This window comes from Dermacentor andersoni, chromosome 3 (genome assembly GCF_023375885.2).
Source record: "Dermacentor andersoni chromosome 3, qqDerAnde1_hic_scaffold, whole genome shotgun sequence".
Classification (NCBI taxonomy): domain Eukaryota; kingdom Metazoa; phylum Arthropoda; class Arachnida; order Ixodida; family Ixodidae; genus Dermacentor; species Dermacentor andersoni.
Window position 1 is genome coordinate 53,491,375 of NC_092816.1, and position 24,667 is coordinate 53,516,041.

The 24,667-nt window shown below is 41.7% G+C and overlaps 2 protein-coding genes across 3 annotated transcripts in view; one reads left to right on the forward strand and one right to left on the reverse strand.

Moving 5' to 3' along the window:
* Positions 1-2,452: 2,452 nt before the first annotated feature.
* Positions 2,453-8,272, reverse strand: LOC126520824 (uncharacterized). The gene is made up of 5 exons (XM_050169617.3): positions 7,966-8,272; positions 7,576-7,683; positions 4,120-4,175; positions 3,939-4,035; positions 2,453-2,678 (listed from the first exon to the last, which is right to left on the reverse strand). The coding sequence occupies exons 1-5, from the start codon at positions 8,070-8,072 to the stop codon at positions 2,594-2,596; spliced, it is 453 nt and encodes a 150-aa protein (XP_050025574.1). The 5' UTR covers positions 8,073-8,272; the 3' UTR covers positions 2,453-2,593.
* A 465-nt stretch (positions 8,273-8,737) lies between these two features.
* LOC126520793 (ATP-binding cassette sub-family C member 5-like) overlaps positions 8,738-24,667 on the forward strand; it is a 60,057-nt gene continuing 44,127 nt past the window's right edge. Inside the window, exons 1-8 of one of the 2 annotated variants that reach the window (XM_055063449.1) lie at positions 8,738-9,232; positions 13,836-13,931; positions 16,714-16,872; positions 17,740-17,884; positions 20,082-20,229; positions 22,500-22,582; positions 22,671-22,844; positions 23,648-23,795. In XM_055063449.1, the coding sequence (XP_054919424.1) occupies positions 9,084-9,232; positions 13,836-13,931; positions 16,714-16,872; positions 17,740-17,884; positions 20,082-20,229; positions 22,500-22,582; positions 22,671-22,844; positions 23,648-23,795 (1,102 nt within the window). In that variant the 5' untranslated portion in view covers positions 8,738-9,083. Of the gene's footprint in view, positions 9,233-13,835; positions 13,932-16,713; positions 16,873-17,739; positions 17,885-20,065; positions 20,230-22,499; positions 22,583-22,670; positions 22,845-23,647; positions 23,796-24,667 lie in introns of those variants that run through there. The other variant, XM_072287152.1, reaches the window with a different exon arrangement.

Consider the following 24,667-nt stretch of genomic DNA (forward strand, 5'->3'; position numbering starts at 1 on the left):
CAGGCTGCTTCGTTTCTCGCTTTCTCATTCCGTTTGTGGGAGCTGTGACTGTGTGCTTGTGCAGTCAATTCCCTAATGCGGATATGCATGTTATAAGGGCACCAAAAGGAAAAAGCTTGGTTTATGTAAACCAGTTTACTGTTTCTTTAACAGTCATTTCACTAGAAAGGTCGATTTGCTGTGGGAATGAATGGCCATACTTTACAAAATCTGTGCCTGAAGGCATGATTTCGTAGATTTCTGCACATTCTGGCCCTCTTTGTGGGAATGGCAATGAATCGCCTCTTTGAAGCGGCATATTGACTTTTGCCATTCCACTTTCCACAAACCTCATTATGTAACACATAAAATTTGAAGTTCTGATGTTAAACTTGCTGTTTATTTTACATTCATACAGCCCAAGCTTGAATATTCAATTGTTTGGGATCCATACAGCAAAACCTTAATTTGGATTTCATGGGACTGCAAAATATGTGCGAATTAACCGAACAAATTAGGGTATAAAAAAAGACAATGCTTACATCAACAAGCTTTTATATACTGAATGAATTTGCAAATCCTGTTTCTATTTGCACAAAAGCAGTGCGGAAGCTGCATTTTTCATCACGTGACTGATCAGTGCTTGCAACAGCGTGCGTCTTCATCCGAGACATGCTTTTTACTAAACGAGTTTCCAGCAAGTGGGATCCACAATTTTCAAGGGAGGATCCCTGCATCTATAAGCTCTTGCTTCTCACAACTGCGATTTTTATCTGAAAGCATCATGTGCCCCATGAAGTGGAAAATCCGGTGAGCATCTGGCGTTGACATTCGATAGTATCAAAACTCACGTGACCAAGTGGTGTCGCGTTCCTAGTACTGGACCTGCTGCGACTCTTGCTGCAAAATCCCACATTGAACAGCCACGGTGCTGGACAAATGAATTTTTACAGGAATACAATGCAGGGTGTATCGATCAATGTGCAATGCTTTACCACATGGTGTGAGCTTCTGCAAGCACACCAGACTTCGCACCCATAACATGCCTCGCTACATAGCAATGGGAGGCAGCGCTGTCCAGCTTTGACTCGACGGACCAGCTCAACCTGGTCAACTGAGAGAAAGGGCAGCTAAGCTCCTGGACCAAGGGGACCACCCACTACAGAGTGGAGGAGCTACCTATGCACATGTGCTCTTTTGTACAAAGTTCCTCTCGGACGGAAGCCACAGCCCGCGCCAAAAAAATTCACTTCACCCTATTCGAAAATTGAGTAGTCAGACGTTCAAAACCGACCTGGCCTACTCCCAAAATTGACTATGCTCCATTCGAGCGCATGACCAAGTGCAAAGTATTGTGCAGAAGAGCCGTACTGCTTTTGCATTTAATACTTGTAAGGAGACTTAAGTGCCTTTAACTTTTCCGTTCTGAAATGGGCCTTTAGATGCTCCAAAAGCCTGTTTTATTGCTCCAATACTGCCTCGGCCAATCGGATCACTGCTAAAGGAGCTACACACTGAAGTTCTAACAACCTTTACTGAACCACAATGGTCCAAATGTGAAAAACGTACTTTGAAATCAATAACACTGACATACTAGTACTCGTGTTCCAGTGTGAAATGAAAAATTTAGCTTTAGCATTCATTATCTCATATTTGGCCTATTACTGTGACATTACCGATTACCTTGCCAAAGTTTTTCTGATGAAGCCCCCCTTCCCATAGAAAAGCAAGTTTCAAGAGGTGGGCTTCGAAAAACGACATGAATGAAAGGGAAAACTTAAATGTGAAAGCAAGGCGAGAGCTGTGGCGGTCTGAAAGTGAAGCGGGAGGGGGGGGGGGGGATGCCATGGGGGCGTATATGTATAGAACATTGTGGCCCCATTCACAGCACACCTCTACCTCATTCCAGATGATCAGCACTAAAATTCAGCGCACAGATAAAGATGGCACGAGTGCATGCATACAACTTGGGGGCATTGTTGCTCCCCACCAGGCCTTCGTGTCATTGAAGAGCTTCTCATTTCTGGTACTTTACCAATTCGTTGACCACACTGCGTGGAAGAAAAGCATTCCGAAAATATTTGCAACTTGTTTGTCTAGGAAACGTATAAGCACTCCCCCCTCATTTTCTTCTTTCCATTGTCTCTGACTTTCGTTAGGTTAGTGAACTTTGAGAAGAGCTTGTTGTTAGGCTAGTTTGTTCATGCGGTTATTAATGAAAACGGCAAAAAAAGGGACAGAGAAAAGAAAGACCTATGAAATATATCAAGGATTGGGTTGCTGGGCCAGCTAAGAAACTGCCACAACAAACGGGTGCGAGGTCGGCTGGGTGAATGGCTTTGAAGTCCACACAGAAATATAGGGATGTTAGGGGCCGCCGTGCTGTTCAACAACCCGATTGAGCCATCAACGTAATTCCACATCAGTAATAGTCCTATAGTGATGAACTCGAGCAACAACAACAAAAAAAAGGTCATGAAAGAATTTGTTTATTTACAAATATAGGAGATATTACAAGCACTCGAACACTGTATCTAGAGTCAATATAGTGCTGATATACTATTACACCATTAGAACTTGAGTAGCTCCAGAGCTTCCTGCAGATGACTTTTGGCTATTTGTTGGCACCTTGGATGCCAGACTGCTGTAGCACCCATTCCGGTGTTACAGCAATGGCTGCGAGCATGTCGTCTGTTACCCTGTACAAATGGAAGCACGTCGCAAGCAATTAGTTTAAGTACCACGCTGGACTGACCTTTTAAGCTGGAAGAATCCATGGCTATGAAAAGTAGAGAGAAGGACTACAGCACCCACTGTTGGTATGTTACATGTCATACAGCACAAATGTAGGCAGCTTTATCATAGTGCTACCACATATTATTCCAGCTACTTTCCAGTTTTCTCACATGCACTTGGAATGTGGCTGGGGCAGTAGCAGTAAATAAAGGTAGCAATATGCTATAACTCTTACAATTTGATCACAAATGTAACTTGAGGGGGTAACTGTGGACAACCCATAAAATAGTATTTATGTTGAGTAATGTCGTCACGAATGTGCCACGGGATGCCCTACAGAGATGAAACACATGCGCAGGGGTGAAAACGTAACATAAAGGGTGTTGTTTTGATTTTGTTCTGTTAGCAGCTTCCATGGTGTCATTAGATATAAGCTGGAGCGCAGTGAGCTGCAGATAGGTGAATCAGAATAACCCAGTTTCTCAACAGCGCTGATCGTGGTGATTCGGATGACCTTAAGTGCCCCCCTTGTAGATGAAGTGCAGGGCATGACATTGCACTCTGCCCCAAGCATGCAGGTGCACAGGCACTATGTTATTTTATTTTTGGAAAGTAAATAAAGAGACATATTTTCAAAAATCAATGGGCAAAGGTTATCGTTTAAAGTGAGAAAGAAAATAAGTTTCAGTTTTGTTGTCTGCTCTTTTTACGTACACCCTAACCATTTTACATTTGCTGGGGCAGCTGCACTCGCACAGACGAACTCTCGTGAAAGCACACTGCAGGAGTGGACTGGGCGATTACTTGGCAGTTGGAATGCACTGCTGTCATTTTTAACAATCGTTGCGCTCTTTTAATGCCGTGTGCATGTCTGTACTATGATCTCCCTTGAGTGTTCGGATGCTGGCATTTTCGCAGAGCTAATGTGCATGGTGGTTGAGATCGCTGCAGCTTGGAGCCCGTAATTGAAGGTAAAAAATTTTGCATCACATTTGTAGAAATACAGTACTATTAATTTATTGTTTTTGTTTTTTTCCTTGCTGTTTCTGACATGCTTCTCAGGAATGTGTGCTACAGAAGTGGCTACAAGTTCTCACTTTAAACATGCAGTTCACAGATGCTGCAAATTATGTATGAGCTTACAAAAAGAAAGGGGGAGGGGGGGGGGAGCTGTACTATTGCTTTACATGTTTTGCTTAGATATGAGCTTATCACATACTCACTTTTCTTTAGACTTTTTGTGTTTCTTACGAGGTCGCTGCACTTCGGGTTCCTCAAGCTCGACCAATTCCACGGTGGAGTCAGTAAAAAGCTTAATGCCTGCGTGATGAAAAGCGGTGTCACTTCATGCCCTTAAGAAAAGTTGCACATGAAAAGAAAGAAAATAAGAAAAAAATCACTTGCCTGTGCTGTTGTCATCATCTTGTATTTCAAAGTGCTTATCAACTATCTTGATTTTCCTGCACGGAGAAAGACGAGATAGAGTGTGTAAACATTCACACACTTTCACAGGTAAGGGTATAGTGAGATGGGAGATAACAATATATTTGGCGAGTACCTGATTGAGGCACCAGAGCACTAGCACACCTCAAGTAACAAGAAAGCATGTGAATTTGCATGGGCCAAGTTGCAGGGTAAGCACCTAAGAAAACAGCCAATGCATGTTGCTGCATATTACCAAATGAATGCTGTAGCATTAAATTTTGTTAGGCTGCTTTAGGCATTGGTCCATAACATGTCACATGGAGCACCAATCCCACTCAAAAATAAGAGCATGAGGAAAGGAACAACATTGGTGTTTCCCATTTGACCAAGTTTTAAACACAGTCCAATGGGTAAATTAGGTAGAATGAGGCTTATTAGACCCGCTGGGACCAGTAAAAAAAAAAATTCTCGATGCAGGCAAGCAATATTAGATTGTAGAACACAAATGTTCGACACTTTTTACTAGAACCTTACTCATCATGCATGACCACACAATGTCAATTTACTTCAATGATATTCCCAGCATTTCAGTGTCTGCAATCTGTCACATGCCATATATGCAAGCGAAATTTGGTAACCAAGTAGTGCCAGGGGTTCAAGAAAAACAGTAAAATTTTATAGTTTGGAAGAATGTTTCAGCTGAACGAAAAGCTACATGCTGTTTGCTCTCCAGTGGTCCTAGCAAACTACAAAAATTGATTTGCGAACTTGCATTATACTTATGCTACTATTATTGACTATTTTGTTGTTTCATGGCCTTACTTGTCCAGTGATTTCCAATTACAACCAATTTTCATATACAAGCAGACTGGTATTTAAGGGCCCTACCGTTGGTATTTACAGACTTTAATTAGTTTCTCTGGAAAGCCTGAATAACCAATTAACCAACCTAGAACCAAGTGGAGGCTCTTTGGCTCCAAGTGTGTGTAAATGGAATGCACAATAAGGCCTAAACGAAAATGTTTTCATACAAATTGGACCAACAATAATGTCCTATCGGAACCAACTGGACACAAAAAGGGTTTTGGCAAACACTGGTGAAATTATGTCCCATTGAAAAACACAATTGGATTCGTGTTCTTTTTTTGCTAGAAAAGCAACGGGTAAAAATATATTTAACTGTCAAGAAAATAGGACTGAGACTCAAGAATTGTGAGACTGTAACGATCATCCCTAGATATATTTAACCTTTTTTAGTCTGAATGAAAAAGGAAAGGAAAGAAATAATAATATTCCCAAACCAGCTTTCATGATAAGCAAGAGCCATATATCACAAATTCAGTGGCCACGGAGAGCTAAAGGGGCTTCGAAGCTCTAAATCTCTAAATTCAATGACAATGACAAGAATGGGCACGAGTAATGCAATTGTTATTTTTATGCCATGCCTTTACATGCAGTAGGTAGCAGGCTCCAAACATGCAGGTCAGGTGCCTAATCTTGACATGCAACAATGGGCGAGCCTTATTATGAATTTCAGAGAGAACCAATGATCTGCAGCTCCTAGTCTACATAAGTTATGTAATTAGAATTGCTGGTGCTCTGATTTCTCGGGGTAGTTACTGTACTTGTTCTTATACCTTTTGGTATATTTCGTGTAAGGCACTATGATTCTATACATGACAGAGCTAAGCAAAAGCTATTTCTGCAGGCTCTGAAGGTGCCTGGCCCGTAAGTGTATGAATCTAAGGAGAGATAGGGAGATCTTGTGTACGAGCACAGAGCAGTACTTGAGATCTTTAACGGAAGTTTAGTTCTAGCTCTTTCCCTTACTATTCTGTAATATGCAGAAATGATCCTTTTACGCAGCCTTCTAAACAATCCGAATGTAATCTGCTGCGTTATTTCGAAGGAAAACATAAATTCTACTGACCTTCGTGAGCAGACCCTCTATTTGGGATTTGAATGCTATATAAAAAATGATAAAAATGAAACACATGCACATACACAAATTTTGAAGCATTATGTTTACAATACCACAACAAAACCAATACCCTAATTCTGCAAACAATATGCGAAAAATCTTAGATGTGTTGTCTGTCTTTGTTGCAAAGTTAGTGCTATAACATGATGCACCAATTTTCTTTCTCGAAATCTCCTAGCATTAGTCTATTAGTATTCCTGTCAAATCAGATATGTATTAAAATAAAAAGCAACGTTGGAACACTCAGCAGGGCTTAGCATTATTTTTTTTTAATGCAACAAGTTTAATTCGAACTGATTTAGCAGTAGCAATTCTGCATTTAGCATGAATCTTAAGTTAGGTGTCAATAGCCAGATGCATTGCTATGTGGTTTCGCCATGTGCCCATTTCAGAAAGCACTTTCAATCACTGTTTAAAAAAAAAAATGTATCTGGGGCAAACAACACAAAATTTATGTTCGAGTATACCACTGGAAAGCGTCAAAGAAGGAGATGTGATGGTAGCATGGCTTTGTATGCCGAGTTAGTTATAAATATGAGTTCATCAACAGAGTTGTGCGAGCAATGTCTCTGGCCTGCAACTATCACTCAAGTAATGACACCGTGCACTGACCATTTAACATTACCTTCCTTTCTTATACTGTGGCTTTTCGCAAGCTAAACCATTATGACCAGCAGTAACTTAAAGGGACACAAATAGGAATGCTAAGCTATGGTCCCTGGAATAAAAAAATTATGGGGTTTTACGTGCCAAAACCACTTTCTGATTATGAGGCACACCGTAGTGGGGGACTACAGAAATTCCGACCACCTGGGGTTCTTTAATGTGCACCTAAATCTAAGTACACAGGTGTTTTCGCATTTCGCCCCCATCGAAATGCGGCCGCCGTGGCCGGGATTCGATCCCGCGACCCCCTGGAATACTAAAACTGTTTTAGACAAATAGTGTTATTGTTATTATCAGCCACTCTTACCATGAAAGGTGGTTTGGCAAGCGTGGAAAGCGCGAAAACGGAAGACGGGTGGCGACGCCTTCCTGAAGTTCCTGCACCAGCTCGCTGTGACGTCACTGACGGTGATATCGTCTGCACGGGTCTCTTAATTTTTTTTTACCGGTAAAAAGGACAGCATTGCGTTCCAAAAACAGAATCGAAGACCTAACCAGCAAGTTTTGAGCGCTCTCTTCTGGGCCAAAGCGGCCTATCTAAATACGATAATATGGAAATACGTGACGTCACACCGACCTACCGGCTCAAAGGTTTCGGCGCGAAATTCAGAGGAGGAAAGCGTGGCTTTTATTTTCTTCTGCAATGATAAACCCTTTTCTACATAGGTGACCGACGGCATGGTACTTAAGGAATACTTTATCACAGTAAACTCACAGTAAATGAAAAAAGTAAACTGATTTAGTCAGTCTTTCGGCCTAGCACGCATCGCTGGCAAACTTGCACATACTTGTCCAAGTTATTTGACAAGCTCTTGGCGAGGAACTGTCTGCATTCCGCCGACAAGTCTGTTATGGTTGTACCGGTGTCCTTGGTTGCGTCATTGTTTTCTTGCACGCTGAAAAAGAAGAAAAAAAAAAGAAGAAAATGTACGTTGCGATTAGTGTTAAAAAACAGAAAAGAAAGAAAAAGGAAAGAAGTTGCGGTTAGACTACATAATCGTTTTCTTCACCCGATACTTGGCCAATACCCCATAGTGGGTATGAGCCACTTTCGGCAGCAAACGCACATACAAACAGGCAGACAGACAGACTGTTCACCAGGCCGCACGAAGGATGGTCTGTAGGAAACTCTACGGGCCAGAATCGCCATATTTTGAACATAGCTGACATCAATGTACCTTTCTTGTGGCTTCTTCTGCCCCGGATTTTTCGCAAAAATATCTTGAACAGTGACCGCCGCTTCTCGTAGTCGTTCATCGCTCTCGTCGGAGCTGCTGTCTGACATTTCGCGTCGAGCAGTAATCAGTCAATCAGTCAAGGCTTAGTGTCACATCCGTAATTAATACTACATGATTAATCAACGCACTGTGCTTTGATAATCCTTTACAACGGTTCTCTAAGCAAAACACTTTTAATTCAGGCGCCCCGGTATACCGATGAGAACACCCCAGATGGGCGCAGCCATCAAAAATGTTCTAGGCTGCAGATCGTACTTGCAGTCAAGATAGTCGAGCCAATACAAGTGAACGCATCGACGGTACAGAGCAAAAAACACGACCTACTGTATAAATATACAGTAGGTCGTGGTAAAAAGCACGAACAGTCCATACTTTAAATATTTAAACGTTGCAGTGTCATTACAAAACGTCAGATTATCTCAAACGTTAACTTTATATTATGGACGCCGCACGCACCCCATGTGACAGCTCCCTCAGTAATTAATGCGAATTTCAAAGGCCATAGTTTTATATATAGGTGGTAAAGGTGGTAACCTTGCGCCTAGCGACGGCTCCCTTTGAGTAGCGAAAACCAATCTCAAAGGCTACACTTTTGCTGACTGCATATGTAAAAAGCCTTTGCAAAAAGCATTTGCAGAGTATACGTCATGGACACCATGTTTTGTTGTAGCGGAAGTATTACAAAACGAAGTCACAGTCAAGGCAAGTCAATCCTATTCGTGCGCTCGCCGCTCGCTCTCGATGCGCTCGAGGTCGGCGGTCGGCGCGAGCTTCACTTGTCCTGCGCGTCAACGGTTAGCCGGCTGTTCGACCTTGACGGTACGATGCCTCTCTTTGTCGCTGAAAATCTAAACTAAACGCGTACGAAGTTGTAGCCCATCACCCAAAAAGGCCGCTGCGGCGACAGCAATCCTCGATTCATTTTGTTCCTTGAATGATGACGTCCGAAACCGTTCGACCAGCGTTTGTCACGTCCAGCTGTAGCAGACGCGTCTGACTCATCTGAAGAGCAACTGTGTGATCGTTTTCGCAAAAGAAGCCGCACACGACTTCAAGGCATGGCGGCAACGAAGCCCAACAGGCCCCCCACGGACATGCACAAGTGGATGTCCACGGGCTCGTTGTTCCTTCCGTACGGCACAGCGGAGGACTACGCACAAGCCGACGACGATGCAGCTGATGGCAGAGCATGCAACATGGTTAACGCGTAAGTATAATTTTTCTCGCTTTCACAATGCGTTTTCTCGACCTTACAGGATACGCTGGCGGCAAGCCACCTGTCACAGATCGCTTGCCTAACCTTTGAATGAATGAAAAAAAAAATTATAATAAAAAAAGGAAATAAAGAGAGATCGACAAACGATACAAACGCGGCGTGTATCTTGTTATGCAGCGTAGCGGCCTGAGTTTTCACGCTGAACCTATCTATTGAACCTCGTGGTTGTTCCTGTGAGCGCTGCTTAGATTTTTCCGCCTCTTCGATCGTTTGTCGGGTTTTCCTTTATCCGAGCTCATGGTCTGATGTATAGATACTTCAATTGGGTCGGCTTTCACCCTTCGCTTCCGACCGAGGCCGTGGAGACAGCTTTCACTGTCGTACGCATCCTTGATGAAAAAGAGAGAAAAGATCGCCGGCCTTCGTGCGTTCTGCGCTAGCTCGCGCGGTGACTGAATTTAGCGTGGGCCGCGCGAACTTTGCACGCGTCTGGCAGAATGGTCGGGTTACCACCGCGCCGGCTCCAGTTGCCCGGGCGCAGCTGCTGTTACCTGACCGCTTCGTGTCGGCCTTTGCACGCATCCCGCCGTCGAAGCCAGCCAACGCGTATAGTCGCGTCGATACGGACACACAATGCAACTATATTAGCTCGCGCATTGTGTCTTGATCTGAGTGTAAAAAAAAAAAAAAAAGGCGCGTCGAGCGAGCGTGCTGCATTCATGCGCACGCACGCGTCATTTCCTTGACGACACGTACGATCATGCCGGAGCCCTGTTGCGCTCGCCGGAGGAAACCTCCTTGCGCGTGCATCGCCCTCCGGCTAGCGCGGGTGCGTGTGTGCTTCGCCGATAGCTTCCCGTGCCGGAGCTCCTTTCGTTTGCAAAGTTTTGCACAGTGGCTCTCTTGGGACTGTCGTTTTTCCAGGAATGAGGAGGGGGTGAGGGGAAGAAAATAAAGATAAGCAAGCAAATGAAGTCTGATCGATGTTTCCACCCCGTTAAGAAAGTGAAAAGGGGGTTCTGTTGTGTGTTTTAATATGTAGGGTATGCCTTTAGAGCTATATGACGTTACTCCAGCCAGGCATCACCCAAGCTGTGTTTCCCATGGGGGTATATATTTCGGTCCAAAGGGCCTACTCCATGCACTCCGCTTGGGAATTCAGTTGGCAAGAGTGTTCAGTAAGTCTGAACAGAAAATAAATAGTACTCAATTGAAGATGAATGAAAATAGATTGAAAAATTGCAAATAGATTATCTTAATTTTGAATGCATGTTCGCATTACTACTTGAACACATATGGGCTTTGACGTCGGCTTTGAAGCAACACGCATAAAATGTCTACAGTTCCTCTTGAGCAGCAAATACGAGAAGGTAAACGACCATTTATTGAAATTGCTTTCCTGCTTGATGCCAAAAACATCAACAACAATGGAGCTTATAGTGTTGTAAAGCTGCAAAATCTCAGATTCAGTGTAATAGTCTGGTTTGCCATACATAAGCTGTTAATTCCGATAGTGGCATGCAATGCACATTGAAGATCTTTGCATTGTGGCTGAATAGTACCTGCAACCCAGGCTGATGGCAAATGAAACATGCAAATTTGACATATGTGAAGGTTCTAAAATAATTATCAGAATCTTATACACCTTATCTAAATGCTGCAGTGAGGCATATTTGTCTCTGACACTGACAGGATTTGGCATATTTATTAAAGTCATTTGTGTTTTAATGATCTACTGGAGAAACTAAGGCTCATAGTAAGGAAAGAAAACAATCAAATGCATTCCGCATTATGGATTCGCACTAACTGGAGGTGTGCTCATTTGCATTAAGAATTTTGTTGTTTATCAATTGCTATTGTCTCAAGATTTCTGCTAGAAATATGGAAGCATGTGTCCTAAAGTGCCACAGGAAAAGAAGAAAAAAAATTTGTAAAAATTGTTTTATATTGAGCCTTGTAATTTCCATAGCCTTAAACCATGTTGTTATAAACCCAAAAATATATTCTTACTGCACTTAACCAGCATAGTTTAAGTTAACAACTTACCCCGTGCTCAGGAGGATTTGAAAGCTGACAAGATTCATGTTGGTGGGATCCACGTTAATTCATGTTTGCTTTAAAAGAAGGAGCAAAATGCAATTAATCTATTCAGTTTGTTTAAGAACACTGTGCTTATTGTTGCGTCTGTAGCACAGGAAGGACAGTGACAATAAGATATATCAGCATTTAAAGGAAATGTAGTGCAAAAGTGACAAGTGCATGGTGTGCAGTTGTTCCTGCTGACCAGTGTGCTTTTGTCCCTAGAGTTTCTGATGCTGTGGCAATATATTCAACTTTATTTAACCTATCAAAACTGACAAAGCCATTTTATTTTGTACTTGATTCTCCCATTAGAAGGCATATAGATGCTTTTTGGGCACAATAATAAACCACATATAACTTTACATTATATAGTTAGTTCAGTTTCAGAAATCATCATTTTCATCTATGGGCGCATTTCACATTCACAGTTGGGTCATGTCCACTTTTCATGTTGCATACAGGAGACCTGAAAAAATATGTTTTTTTTTTCTGCCCACATTTTGTCTGTAGCATCTCATGAAATCATAAACATTAACAGGCAATAATAGGACCGATGTGTCAGCTCGTCTTAATTGGCATCATCGCAGACGTGTAACACTGTGAATCAGAGTGTATGTTTCGTTAATTCAGTGTAAGTTCGTGATAGAGTTCAGAACAAGAAAGGCACGAAGGTATAGACTGCGCACACAGAGCTCTGTGTGTCCAGTTTATTTGTACCTGTCCTGTTCCAACATGTGTCACGAAGTAACACTATGCAGCAGTGACAATAGTCATGAAAGTGTTGGCATGCTCAAAGTGGAAATTTTTGAGAAGGAGATGGTATTTGTGGCTTGTTATATTCCAAAGAGTCTTAGTTGCTAGTATTTTTGTAATTTCGCCAGTGCACCACCTGTCTTCTCCTTTTCTTCTTGCTTCTTCAAGAAAATTCTTTTAAAGAGGGCAAGACACCCAATTTTTGATCACAAACTGTATTGTGTGAGGTAATCCTTGTGCATTCAAGAACATGTCGGCAAAATTTTAGCACGTTTGAGCCGGCACGTAAATTGTAATTGAATTTTCTATGCTACACTCGCACAGCATAACAGTGAAGTAAAACTGACCCGCTCGCAAGCCATGACGTCACAGGCTGCATGCCCGCCAAGCAAGCATGTATATTCTGGCAAAGAATCGGTGTTTCGGCTGTGCGCGCATGTGGGAAACTTCTGCTTTGTTCAGCTTGGCATTGGAATCGTTCAACTTGCAGCGGCCGAAACAATGCCACTGCGGCACCTGTGTTCTTCACACTACTGGCTAAAGAAAATTCAAGGGCTTCACAGAATATTGTCTCTTTAAAGACCTGTTGTATGCATTTCCGCATCTGTTAGTCCAATAGAGCGCACGACATAATGCCTATTGAATTCATTTCTTCCCTTTTCCTTTAATCAGATGCTTTGTGCATTACTGCGCAGAATAGAAAAGCAATAGAATCCCTGCTTTTAGCGATGATATTTTTGTTTAGTGAAGGAGTGAATGAAGAAAGCAAAAGACTTTGGGATTATAACTAGAGGTCAGTTGGACTGATGAAATTAATTATGAAATGGCCCAAAGAAATAGAAGCTAGATAGTGCAAAGGGTACATAGAAAGATAAACACAAGTTTTTTGCTCCAAGTTGTAATCCTAATAGCTATGAACCAACTGTGCAAACAATAATTCAGTAAGTTTAAAATGCTGCGTAGGTTCATCTAGGTTACAAACAGTCCTCTGCATCTATGTATACTCTTACCTTTCAATAATAATAATAATAATTATAAAAAAACTTGTATGGAGGTGCAAATGCTCTTTGTTGTTTAACAGTTAAAGTTCGTTCTATATATGCAATATTTGTTTCCAGATGTCTCCAATTTTGTTTTCATAATTTAAAACCATTTGTTGTGGAGCTTTAAATGCATCTGGGCATGCAGAGTCTGCTCTAACTCATTGAAAGGTTGCTCTAAATTTATTTATTTATACATTCGTAAACTACTGTGGGCACATTGTCTAAGCAGGAAGGTGATTAGAAGATGGCGCATAGCAGGATGATAACAAGGATTGTACAAAACATCACAAAAAATAAAGAACAGGTACAGTTATGTTACAGGTTATTAGGAAATGCTTCAGTGAATTAGTTAGGACTGTGGGATATATATAAAAAATTGGGAGTGTTTAACGTCCCAAAACAGCACAACGGGTTATATGAGGGTCACCGTAGTGGAGCGTTCCCCGACCGGCACGGCAGGGATTTGTATCGGAGACCTTGTGCTCGGCAGTGCAGCTTCATAGCCACTAAATCAATGCATCGGGTTGGTTGGTTGATTCGAATTCATTATTGTTTGCAGGAAAAAAAAAAGTGGGGGATAAGCTAATTTACTTCAAAAGCTGTTTATAGAAAGAGTTGCGTTTTTGTTGTTCGACTTGAGTGGGGCTGTGTTAGTTTCAAACAGGTTTTGAATTTTCGAATTGCTTTTGAATAGACCTGTGCTTTTTCTTTCATAGCGATTCACTAGACTTGGACACATTCAAAGTAAACGAAGGCCTGTCCAAGTACAAGGATGCCCTGAAGGTCCTGATACCAGTCCGTCCTCAATCCAAGTGAGTTATATAAATGCAATATATATATATATATATATATATATATATATATATATATATATATATATATATAGATACACCTTTTGACCGTGGTCAATGAATCTGCATCGGTGCACAGCCTAAGGATACCGAGCACGAAAGTTCCAAACGAGCGTGACAACCGCACCACTTTGCTCATTCTGAAAGATAACAATGGCATGTTTGGAAGATTGATCGTTTTGTTGATGTGTGTACATTCTGCATTAATGGCGTGGAAGGTGTCTAGATCCGTATGTGTCTAGCAGTGAAAGGCCAATAGCTCTGTCAAATGCCTAAAATGATGGTGGCATGCAGCTGTAGCCGTGATGCCCTTTGTGCTGTGAATGTCTATGCATATGACACGAGTGATAAGGTTAAGGTTCTAAGCACGGTTTTAGCTGCTGTAATTATTGCAGTCTACAAGGTATGCAGGCTGCTGTCATTGCAATCTACAGGGCATGCTGGCTACAAGGCATTGGCAAATGATGAACGTTCTTCTGTTTTTTTTTTTTTTTTAAGCTCTTGCAGCAGCTGTACTTTTCTTTTTATATGCAAGTCTCATGTGTCTATTAAAAGTTTTTACATGAAAAATGTGCATTCAGCTTTAACATCTGAGACAGCAGTCAACTGTCTGATCGCACTAAGCTGGTTATGACTACAGCACAGTCTGATTAGGCACCTAATGAAAAGTTTCTTTCACTACATTTCCGTGAATTTATGCAACGGTTGATTATTGGCATGTCTGCTCTTGTAAAACAACAGCTTTAGAAAATAAAATGTAGAAAACCTTGTAACTGCAAGGTGAACTTAAGTATGATGCAACCATCTCATTATGTTTGATGTGCTTTTGGCAGTGACTGTATGCACGAAATTAACACAATATGTTGTTAATAATTAGTTTACAGTGAGCCCAGCTATAGCAGATTATGTTATTTACGATGGATTGTATGCAGGTTCACGGGTATCATTATAAGTCATATTTTATGTAATAAAAGTGCTTGTAACATTGAAAATGATGAACTGATGACCAGCACAGTTAAGCCACATAGGTATAAATGCAGTGTTCTGGGGTTCTGAGTCAATAACTTTCAGGGATATAACTTTTTGTACTCATATTTCATTGGGTAAGTCAGTGGGCATGATGCCCATTGCTTGTGTGAGATCCAGTGCTAGATGTTTCTTCATGCAAAAGTGAAAATATCCCGAAAGTGATAGAACAAGAATGTGGTGCCTGCTTGGAGAACAGGAATGTAAGAAGTGTTTGCAAGGTGCCATTTTCACTGCCATTCTCAGACAACGTAAAACATGGTAACGAATGTCATCACATGGTACTCTATGTTTTGGGATGATTACTTCTTGGAAAGCATCATTGACAACTTTTTGTGCTGTGTAAGGCGAGTGTGTATTGAGTAGTATAGTAGTAGTATTGTGTAGTATTGAGTAGTATTGTGTGTATGCTGCACACTCAATACTCAGCACTTATGGGTGTTTGTTGTGCATGTTCATGTGTCCAGCAGGGGTCAGAGGTGACACTTAGTAGTATAAAGCAACTCTGTTGATGCTTTTGTGGGTTTGTTGAGATCCAAAAAATTTTGGAGATGCTCAGAGTCAGAGAGAGAAAGCTCTTTAATGAAACACAGTGATGCTCGGGGTGTGCGTTCCACCATCCGCATATGGGTAATATGGTGGTATGGTTGCAGTAGACATTCGCCAACTCAGGATACTGATGGAGCTTCCTGACTACTTCCGCTTGCTTCACCCTTTAACAACTGCACTAAACATAGTTTATTTTTATCTCCTCCTTAAATTACTGTGGCCATTAGAGAGAGTTTTGTAAAGGGTGATGGTGAGGGGACACTTGCCGTCTCTTGTTTCAAAGAGGCCTTGTGCCGTCTGTTCATCTTTCCATTCATTGATCCGTGTGATTAACCTTATCTTTCAGAAATGGCACAGTTCCCATTATGATATCAATGGTAAAGAAAGTAATTACCAGTCCTTTTTTTTTTTGTCTTTTTCTCGGAACAGAATTCTGTTTTTAGCTATGTGCCAACCAAGCATAAAGATTCAGGTTGAAAATTGTTGCTTGGAGTGCCAACTCATTGCACCATGTAAAAAGTTGCTGTTAAAAGCCTCCTTTTATGTAAATGCTACTCCGTGTGAGATCAACAGTTAAACAGAGATCTCTGATTTTAAATTAACAGATTAAAAGATCCATAAAGCTAGACAAAGTGACATTATGCATTGGTATCCTGTAAAGAAGGGTAAGTCTGCAACATACAACCACTAGTTGTAGGTCGAACCCTTAGCTTCAGTGCAACGCATGTTTTTGCTTGTGAGCTGTATAAACATTCCTTTATTGCCACGTGTAATTTCTAAGTCTGTGTTCTATTTTTTCAGTGAAAGATGAATGAGCGAGCGGGTGAGTGAATGGCAGTACATGTTGATTAGTGGCCACCCCCCGCGGTAGTGCAGTGGCTATGACATTGCGCTGCCGAGCTCAAGGTAGTTGGTTCGATGCTGGCCGTGGTGACTGCATTTTGATGGGAACAGAGTGCAACAGCACTTGTTTACTGTGCATTGGGTGCACATTGAAGAATCCCAGGTGGTCAGAATAAATTCGGAGCGCCCCCTTTCATCATAATGCCTCATAATCAGATCGTAGTTTTGGCATGTAATACCCCAGAATTTAATTCAATTTGATTTGTGGTAGTTGTAGTGCTCTTCACCCTGTCAGTATATTGTTTCTCTTCCTCGCCAACTGCAGAGACAAGCATGAGATGCCCACAAGCAAGGCAGGTCTGTTCTCGTTCATCTCGCTCGTCTGGATGACTAAGTTGATGTGGAAGGCCTACCGTCAGGGTATTCACCAGGAAGACCTATGGCAAATGGCTCCCAGCGAGTCAGCCGAGGTCAACGTCAAGAGGTGAACCTACCTTTCCAAATACTTTATTTCTTGTTGTTTCTGCAATACTTTCCGTAAAGATCCTTCAACATAGCAAATGACCAAAGTAAGAAGAATACTTGTAGGAAGGCTTCGGGAATGCCATTATATCTGTTTTCCAGTGGTTCCTCAAGGTTGAGATAAAATATATGTGAAGTTGATTTGTAAAGTACAGAAGTTATACGGTGCATAATATGCAAGTTAGAATCTAAATCTTTTAGGACTGGTAATTCCGTGCATTAAAAAAATTAAGAATTAGAAAAAATTTGAATTAAGTCTGTTGGTGGTCACTGCCTTTGAAGCAGTTCCCTTATGTGCATTTATATTCATCAGTGCCACCTGTCAGCCATTTTAGGAATGCACTCTTCATCAAAATCATACATGCACACTGTACAAAAGTATAGTACACCCTTTTTTTTTCTTTAGATGCCCTGAAAGAGGTAGCTTAGTACACCTCTGCATATTTGTTGTTCCAAAGTTGAAATGTTATGCTCTAAGATTTCTCTTCTTGACAGGTAAATAAAAAAGAATTGAAGGCCTAAATCGGAAATATCCTCTCAGCAGTGACTTGAATTTATTTTTATGGGCAATTAATATCATTTTAATTGGTTTCAGGGTTGCCTAGGGAAAACACTTCTGCATTTCTCAATTTATTTGGGTATGGATGGCAAGAAGCAGAAGAAGTTCCTGTCAGTCAGCTTGACAATCTTGTGCAAACTGTAGACCACAGTTAGTGACTGAAAGCAATATTCTGCGCTTCATGCCTAGTTTGTTGTCTTCCTTGCTTTGTGTCACCAGCCAGTCTAGAAGTTTTTGTTTTCTTTGTGTTTTATTTCTTGTCCTTGACAGACTTGAGAGGCTCTGGAAAGATGAGCAGCTACTGCAAGGAGAGAAGGCTGAGTTTTGGCGAGCAGCTGCCAGATTCTGCAAGACACGCGCCATTGTTGCGGGCCTCTTCATCTGTCTTGGCATGACTTTTCAGTTTCTTGGTCCCGTAAGTGATTGGTCCATTGTCCCAGCTGCCACCTCAAGGCTCAGCTAACTCCTCTGTGTCTGCTAAACCTGCACACTCATAGTTGCAGCAACATATTAAAACCAAGTCGTAGGTGCCACATTTTACCCTACATAAATTTACTGGTAACAGGGATTAGCCCCAAAGTTTCCTAGTGTGGACGTGGCCACTTTTTCTAGGCTGGCTTTCCTGCACTACGAGGCCTTGCAAGGTGAAGCAGCCTTTTGTTTGCTTCATTTCTCAGGCTACAGTCTCTATTAGTTAGGGGTGTGCGAATATTAGAAACTTTCCAGTGACGAATCACATAGTTTGAATCACATAGTGACTATTTGTAAATGTGAATATTTTTCAAATAGTTTTCAAATACTTCAAATCGCCATCTGTGTGATAAACTTCATCCTGGCAGCCATTGCAGAAAAAAATCGAGAAGAGTTACTTAGTGTAGCATGCTCTGATTCATAGAGCCAGAATTTTCTGGCTAAACTGCTATCATTCACATTCACCAATGAGTCTTGCCTTTGCGCATAAATTGCCTGTTTGATCCCAATGCTCCATTGTGCTTTTAATAAACAATGCTTCGTAACATGCATTGTAATGACAGGAGCATGCTAACATTGTGAATATACTAGGATGTGAAGATTGATTGTGAGAACACCTGCGTATTATTGGAAGGCTCTTGGAAAGCTATTAAATATCCGATACAGTTCACTTCTTGCACTATTCAATTTGTATTCAATTCAGTTTCGAGAATTACTGTGTGCACACCCCTTCTAACTAACTAAAGCTAAATAATAAATAAAGTTGACAGTCACTTTAGCATACACTAAGGAGGATGAAGGCGAAAGCCTGCGTCTCACGAGACATTCTTTACATGACATTTTCATTCTAGTGCATTGTTACTTCCTATTGCTTGTTTTCTTCCACCAGAGGTTGTGGGTTCGAGCGCCTTAATTAGCTCTACCAAAGGTAGTGGGTTAAACTCTCAACCTTCACGATGTCAATTGGAATCGAACTTGGAGTTGTGGCCAGTTCGCCTATATCTCCAAATAGGTTCAAGTCCCACCAAAGTTTGAGGGTATGGATGTTTTAATTAGCTCTCTCTTAATGAACTTTGCTGCAATTAATGCCAAAGGTCAAGGGTTCGACCCCCCAATCTTGGTGCCATTGAATTTCGGTGCTATAACGCAAGCCAGTTAAATTTTCGTCCCTTGGGTCATCTAGTGCTTTTGCCTTAATAAATAAGTTACCTTTCTAACTAGCTAGCTGACTAGGTAACAGTGTAACTAGGAACATCGCCATGCAACAGAGGATTAAGTTGGCTAGCTAGTTAGTTAACTAATTTGGTTAGCTAGCCATGTAACTTTTTGTTAACTAGCAAAATATCTACTCAGCTGATTACTGTATAATAACTAGCCTGCTAAACAGTTAATTATAAAATTAGCCACAGAACTATCTATCTTTCTAACCATGCATTCAGTTAGGTAGCTTGCTAGCTGGCTTGTTATCTAGCTAGCCATGTAACTTAACTAGCAAGCTAGCAAATTAGGTTTCAGCTAAATAGCTAGCAATGGCATATCCATCAGTATGATGAGCTCTCTTGAATCTGGGGCCCGGGCTCAATGGATTGAGCTGCCATAGCATTGTGTGCATTGAAGAAAGCAAATCATATTCTTTTTTTGTTGTTGTGTATCTTCTATGTTTAGAAGCAGAAAAAATATTCAGTATTTGGTTCGATATTCTAAGGCTGTACTTTTCCAACCCTTGATGTACTACTTCTGCGGGAACCCGCAAGGTGGAGAGAAGTAATTAATTAAGCGAAAATGAGACATCCACCCAATCGTAGCAACTGCTACAAAGGAAACCCATACGGCTTCCTCGAAAGAAAAACCTCACAGTTGAAGAAAAATTCGTCTTGGTCCGGGACTTTCCGGGGCAGCCGCTCTACCATCTGAGCTAACCAGGCGGCTAGCAGATGGATTGAAAATTGGATTAGAAAAATTTAACTACATATATTTCAATGCCCCAACTTGCCTGTGAGAGTTGCGTTTGCCACTGCATTCTTTGCTTGTAACTATGTGCTTCATGTTGCTAGAGTAACAAGTGACGCAGGCGGCTTTCCTCCTATTTAAGCTGTGCATCGTATCAGTGTGTTCTCTGACGCAGGCGTTTGGTGTTTCAGGCTGTGCTGCTGCGTGCGATTCTCTCATACCTTGAGGATGCTCACGCCAGCATGAGCACAGGCCTGCTGCTTGCCTTCAGCCTTGTGGGGACTCAGCTGATGCGTTCGGGATGCCTGAGCATGTCTTGGGTGATTGGTGCGCACACCGGTGAGGCTCCTGAACAACGCTCTGCCAACGCAGCTCTGCTAACGAGCGCTGGATGCATTTTGTTGCCTTTTTGTGCCCTGCCTCGCTTTCTTTCAGGCTTTGCTTAATGTATACGAATGCTCAAGAATTTCCATAGTGTTGCTCTTCTTGAAGTACTGCATAGCAAATTGGCGAATAACCCCTTCAGTCGAATGCATGCAACTTGTTTTGGCCAGTTCTGTCCATTTGTGGCAAGGCCGAAGTCACAGCGCAAGTAAATTGAATCCTCTGCTTTAACCTTTGTGGCTCCATTCCACTTCAGTGTGCAGTGACACGTGACCGTTTCACTGAAGTCACCACCATTTTTGACGACGTGTTCGAGGTGCTGCATTTCGTCAGCAGCGGTGTGAAGGAAATGTATTTTTCGTTCCTCATAATGATTGCAGCCAGTGATTAACTTGTGCACATGCATCGAAAAACTGATTTGATTATTTTAACGAAAAGATGCAATGTGACAGACTGTGCATTTAATTGCTGTAATTACAAGCATGCTCTTTACTACCTTGACTTTCTTTCTCTGAAGTTTGCAGTACCTGAGAATATAGTAATGAAACTTTGGCACCTTTATTGGCAGTCAGTTAAACTTGTGAGTAAAGAGGACATCTATCTGATGCAGACTTCACCCATGCTTTGATATGCGGTCGCAACAAAGAGATGGTGTAGAAGTGGAATCACCAACAGGGCAGTGAATAAATATTATTGAACTCTTTATTGGATGATCTCTCCAGAAAGCAAAGTAATGGTTTAGTAGTAACACTAGCAGTGGGCACACTTGGAAGTCATAGAGTCTAAACCTACTCATCAAGTATGTAGGCTCATGCTTAAATACACTTTCCAGAGCACTTGCTGGTACTTTAACTGCAGCCTAATGGAATCTTTAATGGAATGCAGCTTCATTTTCTTTCTTGTTTCTTTTTCTTGTTTATTGCTTTTCTCATAACCTCACCAACTTAGTGCCTGTGTATGTATAGGCTCGCTCATATGTTTTCTTGTAAGTAATCAGGTTGCTTTGTTACAAGAAAATATTACCTTTTGGTTTGGCAGTTATGACTTGTTTGTGATAGTTGGATGCTGCATTCTGCATGATGTATTTTTTTCTTCATGTCAAAGGGCACGGAAACATGAGAATCACGTAAATTGATGATGAAATTTGTCAGAGCCAATCTCCAATTGGCATGTGCTGTATTTATCTTAGCTTTGCATAAAAAAAATGTAAGTTCCTGAGTATGCATATTCTATGCCACTAGTTGCATAGTATTATTGCAACTAGCTTGCATTATGCCTTTTTTGTTTTCTTCATGAATCTCAAGATGTTCTGCGACTTGGTAACCACAGTGTTGAAATGTTTAGTCTGATGTGTTGACTTTGTGGGGTCTCACATGCACTCTTAGGATAAAAGGAACGACAACACAGTAGTGTAAACAATCACAAGTGCATTTATTGCACCTTTCATTCACTAATGCCATCTAGCCGACTCGCAACACATAGAACATTCCAATGGGCACACAATAAATATAGGAAGTTCAACTCACCGCAACCGAATAGTGAGCAAATACGTTTACCCCCACACTGGACACCGACGCTTATTTGCGTGTACGGTCACATGAACCTTGGCACAATCAAACAATCATGTTCGTCCATTCCGGTGTCCCGCGAAGCAGGTTGGTGTGCGTGTGTGTGTGTGTGTGAGAAAACTTTTATTGTAATGAGGTCCGAAGGCTCGACTTCTTAAGCCAAGGCAAGGTGCACACGCGGAACATCCGCGCCGCTTGCCGGCCCCAAGCCCCAAGAGGAAGAGCCTCCTCACTGTCGCGGCCGACTAAACCCGCCGTCGGGCGGCCTTAGTAGCGCAACACTCACGCCATCTCTCGTAATATGTTGCAACCACACTGACTGCCGCTGGTGCTTAGCCACAGGGAGAAGCCAGATCACAGGAGACGTGAGAGCTATGCAGGGAAAATGACATCAGGGGACGCATGCAGTCGAGCATCCCCAGAACCTTTGTTGTGACAGTGCCGCTCCTGAACATTGGAGAAATTCTGCATAGTTCAGATTCTGTGGTCTTGCTGATCAGTGTTATTGATGGCCATTTGGTGGTAAGCTGTGTGACCCGTGCTAAGAAACTTGGACTTGTGTATTTTTTTTTTTTCAGGTAAATTAAAGTTAGTTAATGAATAGTTCTCGCATTTTAATACTAAATTTCATCTACCTTTTTGCCTTCACACTTGCAGCGATCAGACTTCAGGGAGCCTTGCAGTTGCTTTTGTACCGAAGAATGCTCAAGGTTAGGGTTGAAGAAAAACATTCCGGGCAGGTCAGTAGACTGAGTTCATTCTCATATATTTAATTATCCCTTATAAGAAGGAAAGAAACCATGTTGCTGTGCTCTGCGTTCTATCCAGGTGATCAACCATGTCACAAACGACATGGAACGGATATTTGACGCCGCCATGAATGGGACGTTGATGTTGGGGACACCAGTGATGTTTTTGCTGACACTAGTCTACAGCTGTTACCTTATAGGGCCCTGGGCTTTGATGGGAAACATTGTGATTCTGCTGTTCTACCCAGTCATGGTAAGCATATTTTCGTGGATTAGACCCAATGGCATGCTGTGACATAACTTCTTTGTTCGAGCCAGTTATACGGGGAGGCTGTGATCATAGTTTAGATGCTGCTTTCTTTACACTTCAATCCTTTTAATACACCTTGTGGCTGTTCTTGTAAGAAGTCGTTTTGTGCATGTCTCTTGGCAACAAGCTGAAACAGCAGCAAGTTGTGCTGAAATCTGCAAGGCAAAGAAAGTGTCATGAAAGAAAAACCTACTTTCTTCTCGAATGTACCTGATGCTGGGAAGAGTCGTATAGTCCCGACTGATTGGTTAATCAATGTAGTTATGTCCCTTTGCTTCCACCTATGTCCTCCTGTTTTCTTTTATCTTTCTTTTTGTAATTTTCCCCTTTATTCTGTTACCCTGTGTCTTTTCCATGGCCACAGGACTGTTTAAGTGTCCAATGTTAGGTGATACAGCTGCAAATGCTTGTGGCCCTTCCTTTCCTTAACCCCATTTCCTTCTAGTTAAATGCAACTACTACTACTACTACTACTACTACTACTACTACTACTACTACTACTACTACCACTACTACTACTACTACTACTACTACTACTACTACTACTACTACTACTACTACTACTACTACTACTACTACTACTAACTAACTATTGGGACTGTACATATTATTATAGTTGTTTGCACAGGATTAGCAGTTCTCAGTTCTTGAAAGCAACTTCATGCCATTAACCTAAGCTGTCACTTTTCAAACATCGGCAGCAGTTTCCATGGTGATTAGCATGTGCCTGCTCACACCGTCTGCAGGGTGCAATTGCAGCTGTGATTGCCAAGCTGCGGCGACTGACTGTGAAGAAGGCTGACGCACGGGTGCAGCTCATGGCAGAGGTGGTGAACAACATCCGCCTCATCAAGCTGTATGCTTGGGAGCAGCCCTTTGCAAGCAAGGTGTTTGGTGAGTGCCGTCTTTGTTCTTGCCCTGCTCATTCAGTTGGGTACTGTGTTAGGACTTTTGCTGCAATGGTCTGCAAGAATGCAGATGACCTCATACAGTGTCCGAGGTTAGGACAGCCTAACATATAATATGTACAAAATATTCTGAAAACGCCAAAGCTACTGCAATTTTTCATTTTATCTTCTTACTGTCAGGTGCTGACTATTAGGCATTGACTATCGATGACTGTCGACTACTAGGCAGGTTAGTGAAACAAATTGAAAATGTAAATTGCACTTAACAGAACTATGACAGAAAGAACCACTTTAGACAGGTGTGTTGCACACCTGATGGGAAGCAAATGTGCATGTGTGTGTCTCATAAAAGTGAGATATGTTGTAGTAGCAAACACTGTAAGTTGTAGTGTGCTTTATTTTTCGTCCTTGTTTTATAGAAAACAATCTTGTGCATAATGTAATGGAGCCGATACAGCTTGTTTCAACTAAATATCTACATAATTAAAAAGAAAACACACACAGCAGAGAGCTCTCTGCATATGGAACCAACTGTGTTGCTACAAAATTTCTTTAAGTCAGATATTCCCTTTAGCACAAAGTAATTAGTTGCTTGATGACAGAGCTCTCAAACATAAATATTTAGGATGTGTATGGGTGCACCTGAAGTATATGTTTGTGATGAGCTAGCCTATGGGGAGAAGGGGGTCTTGTTCTCACAGGCCAGGAAAGTAAACTGGGTTTCTCATCTAGAAACACTGCTATGTATCTTTTCTCGTCTTTTTGTTCTTGTTTCCTGTAGAAATACTCTGCAAAAAATTTATTAAGAGTCCCTTTAAAAGAGCACTTAAGGTATTTGTGCGTGTATTCATCAACTGA

Excerpts from the sequence above, each read along its gene's own strand:
- LOC126520824 (XM_050169617.3), bottom strand. The coding sequence starts at position 8,072 with ATGTCAGACAGCAGCTCCGACGAGAGCGATGAACGACTACGAGAAGCG. Across the intron at positions 7,684-7,965 it reads CAGAAGAAGCCACAAGAAAG|CGTGCAAGAAAACAATGACG; the intron begins GTACATTGATGT and ends CTTCTTTTTCAG. Across the intron at positions 4,176-7,575 it reads TTGTCAAATAACTTGGACAA|GAAAATCAAGATAGTTGATA; the intron begins GTATGTGCAAGT and ends TTCTCCGTGCAG.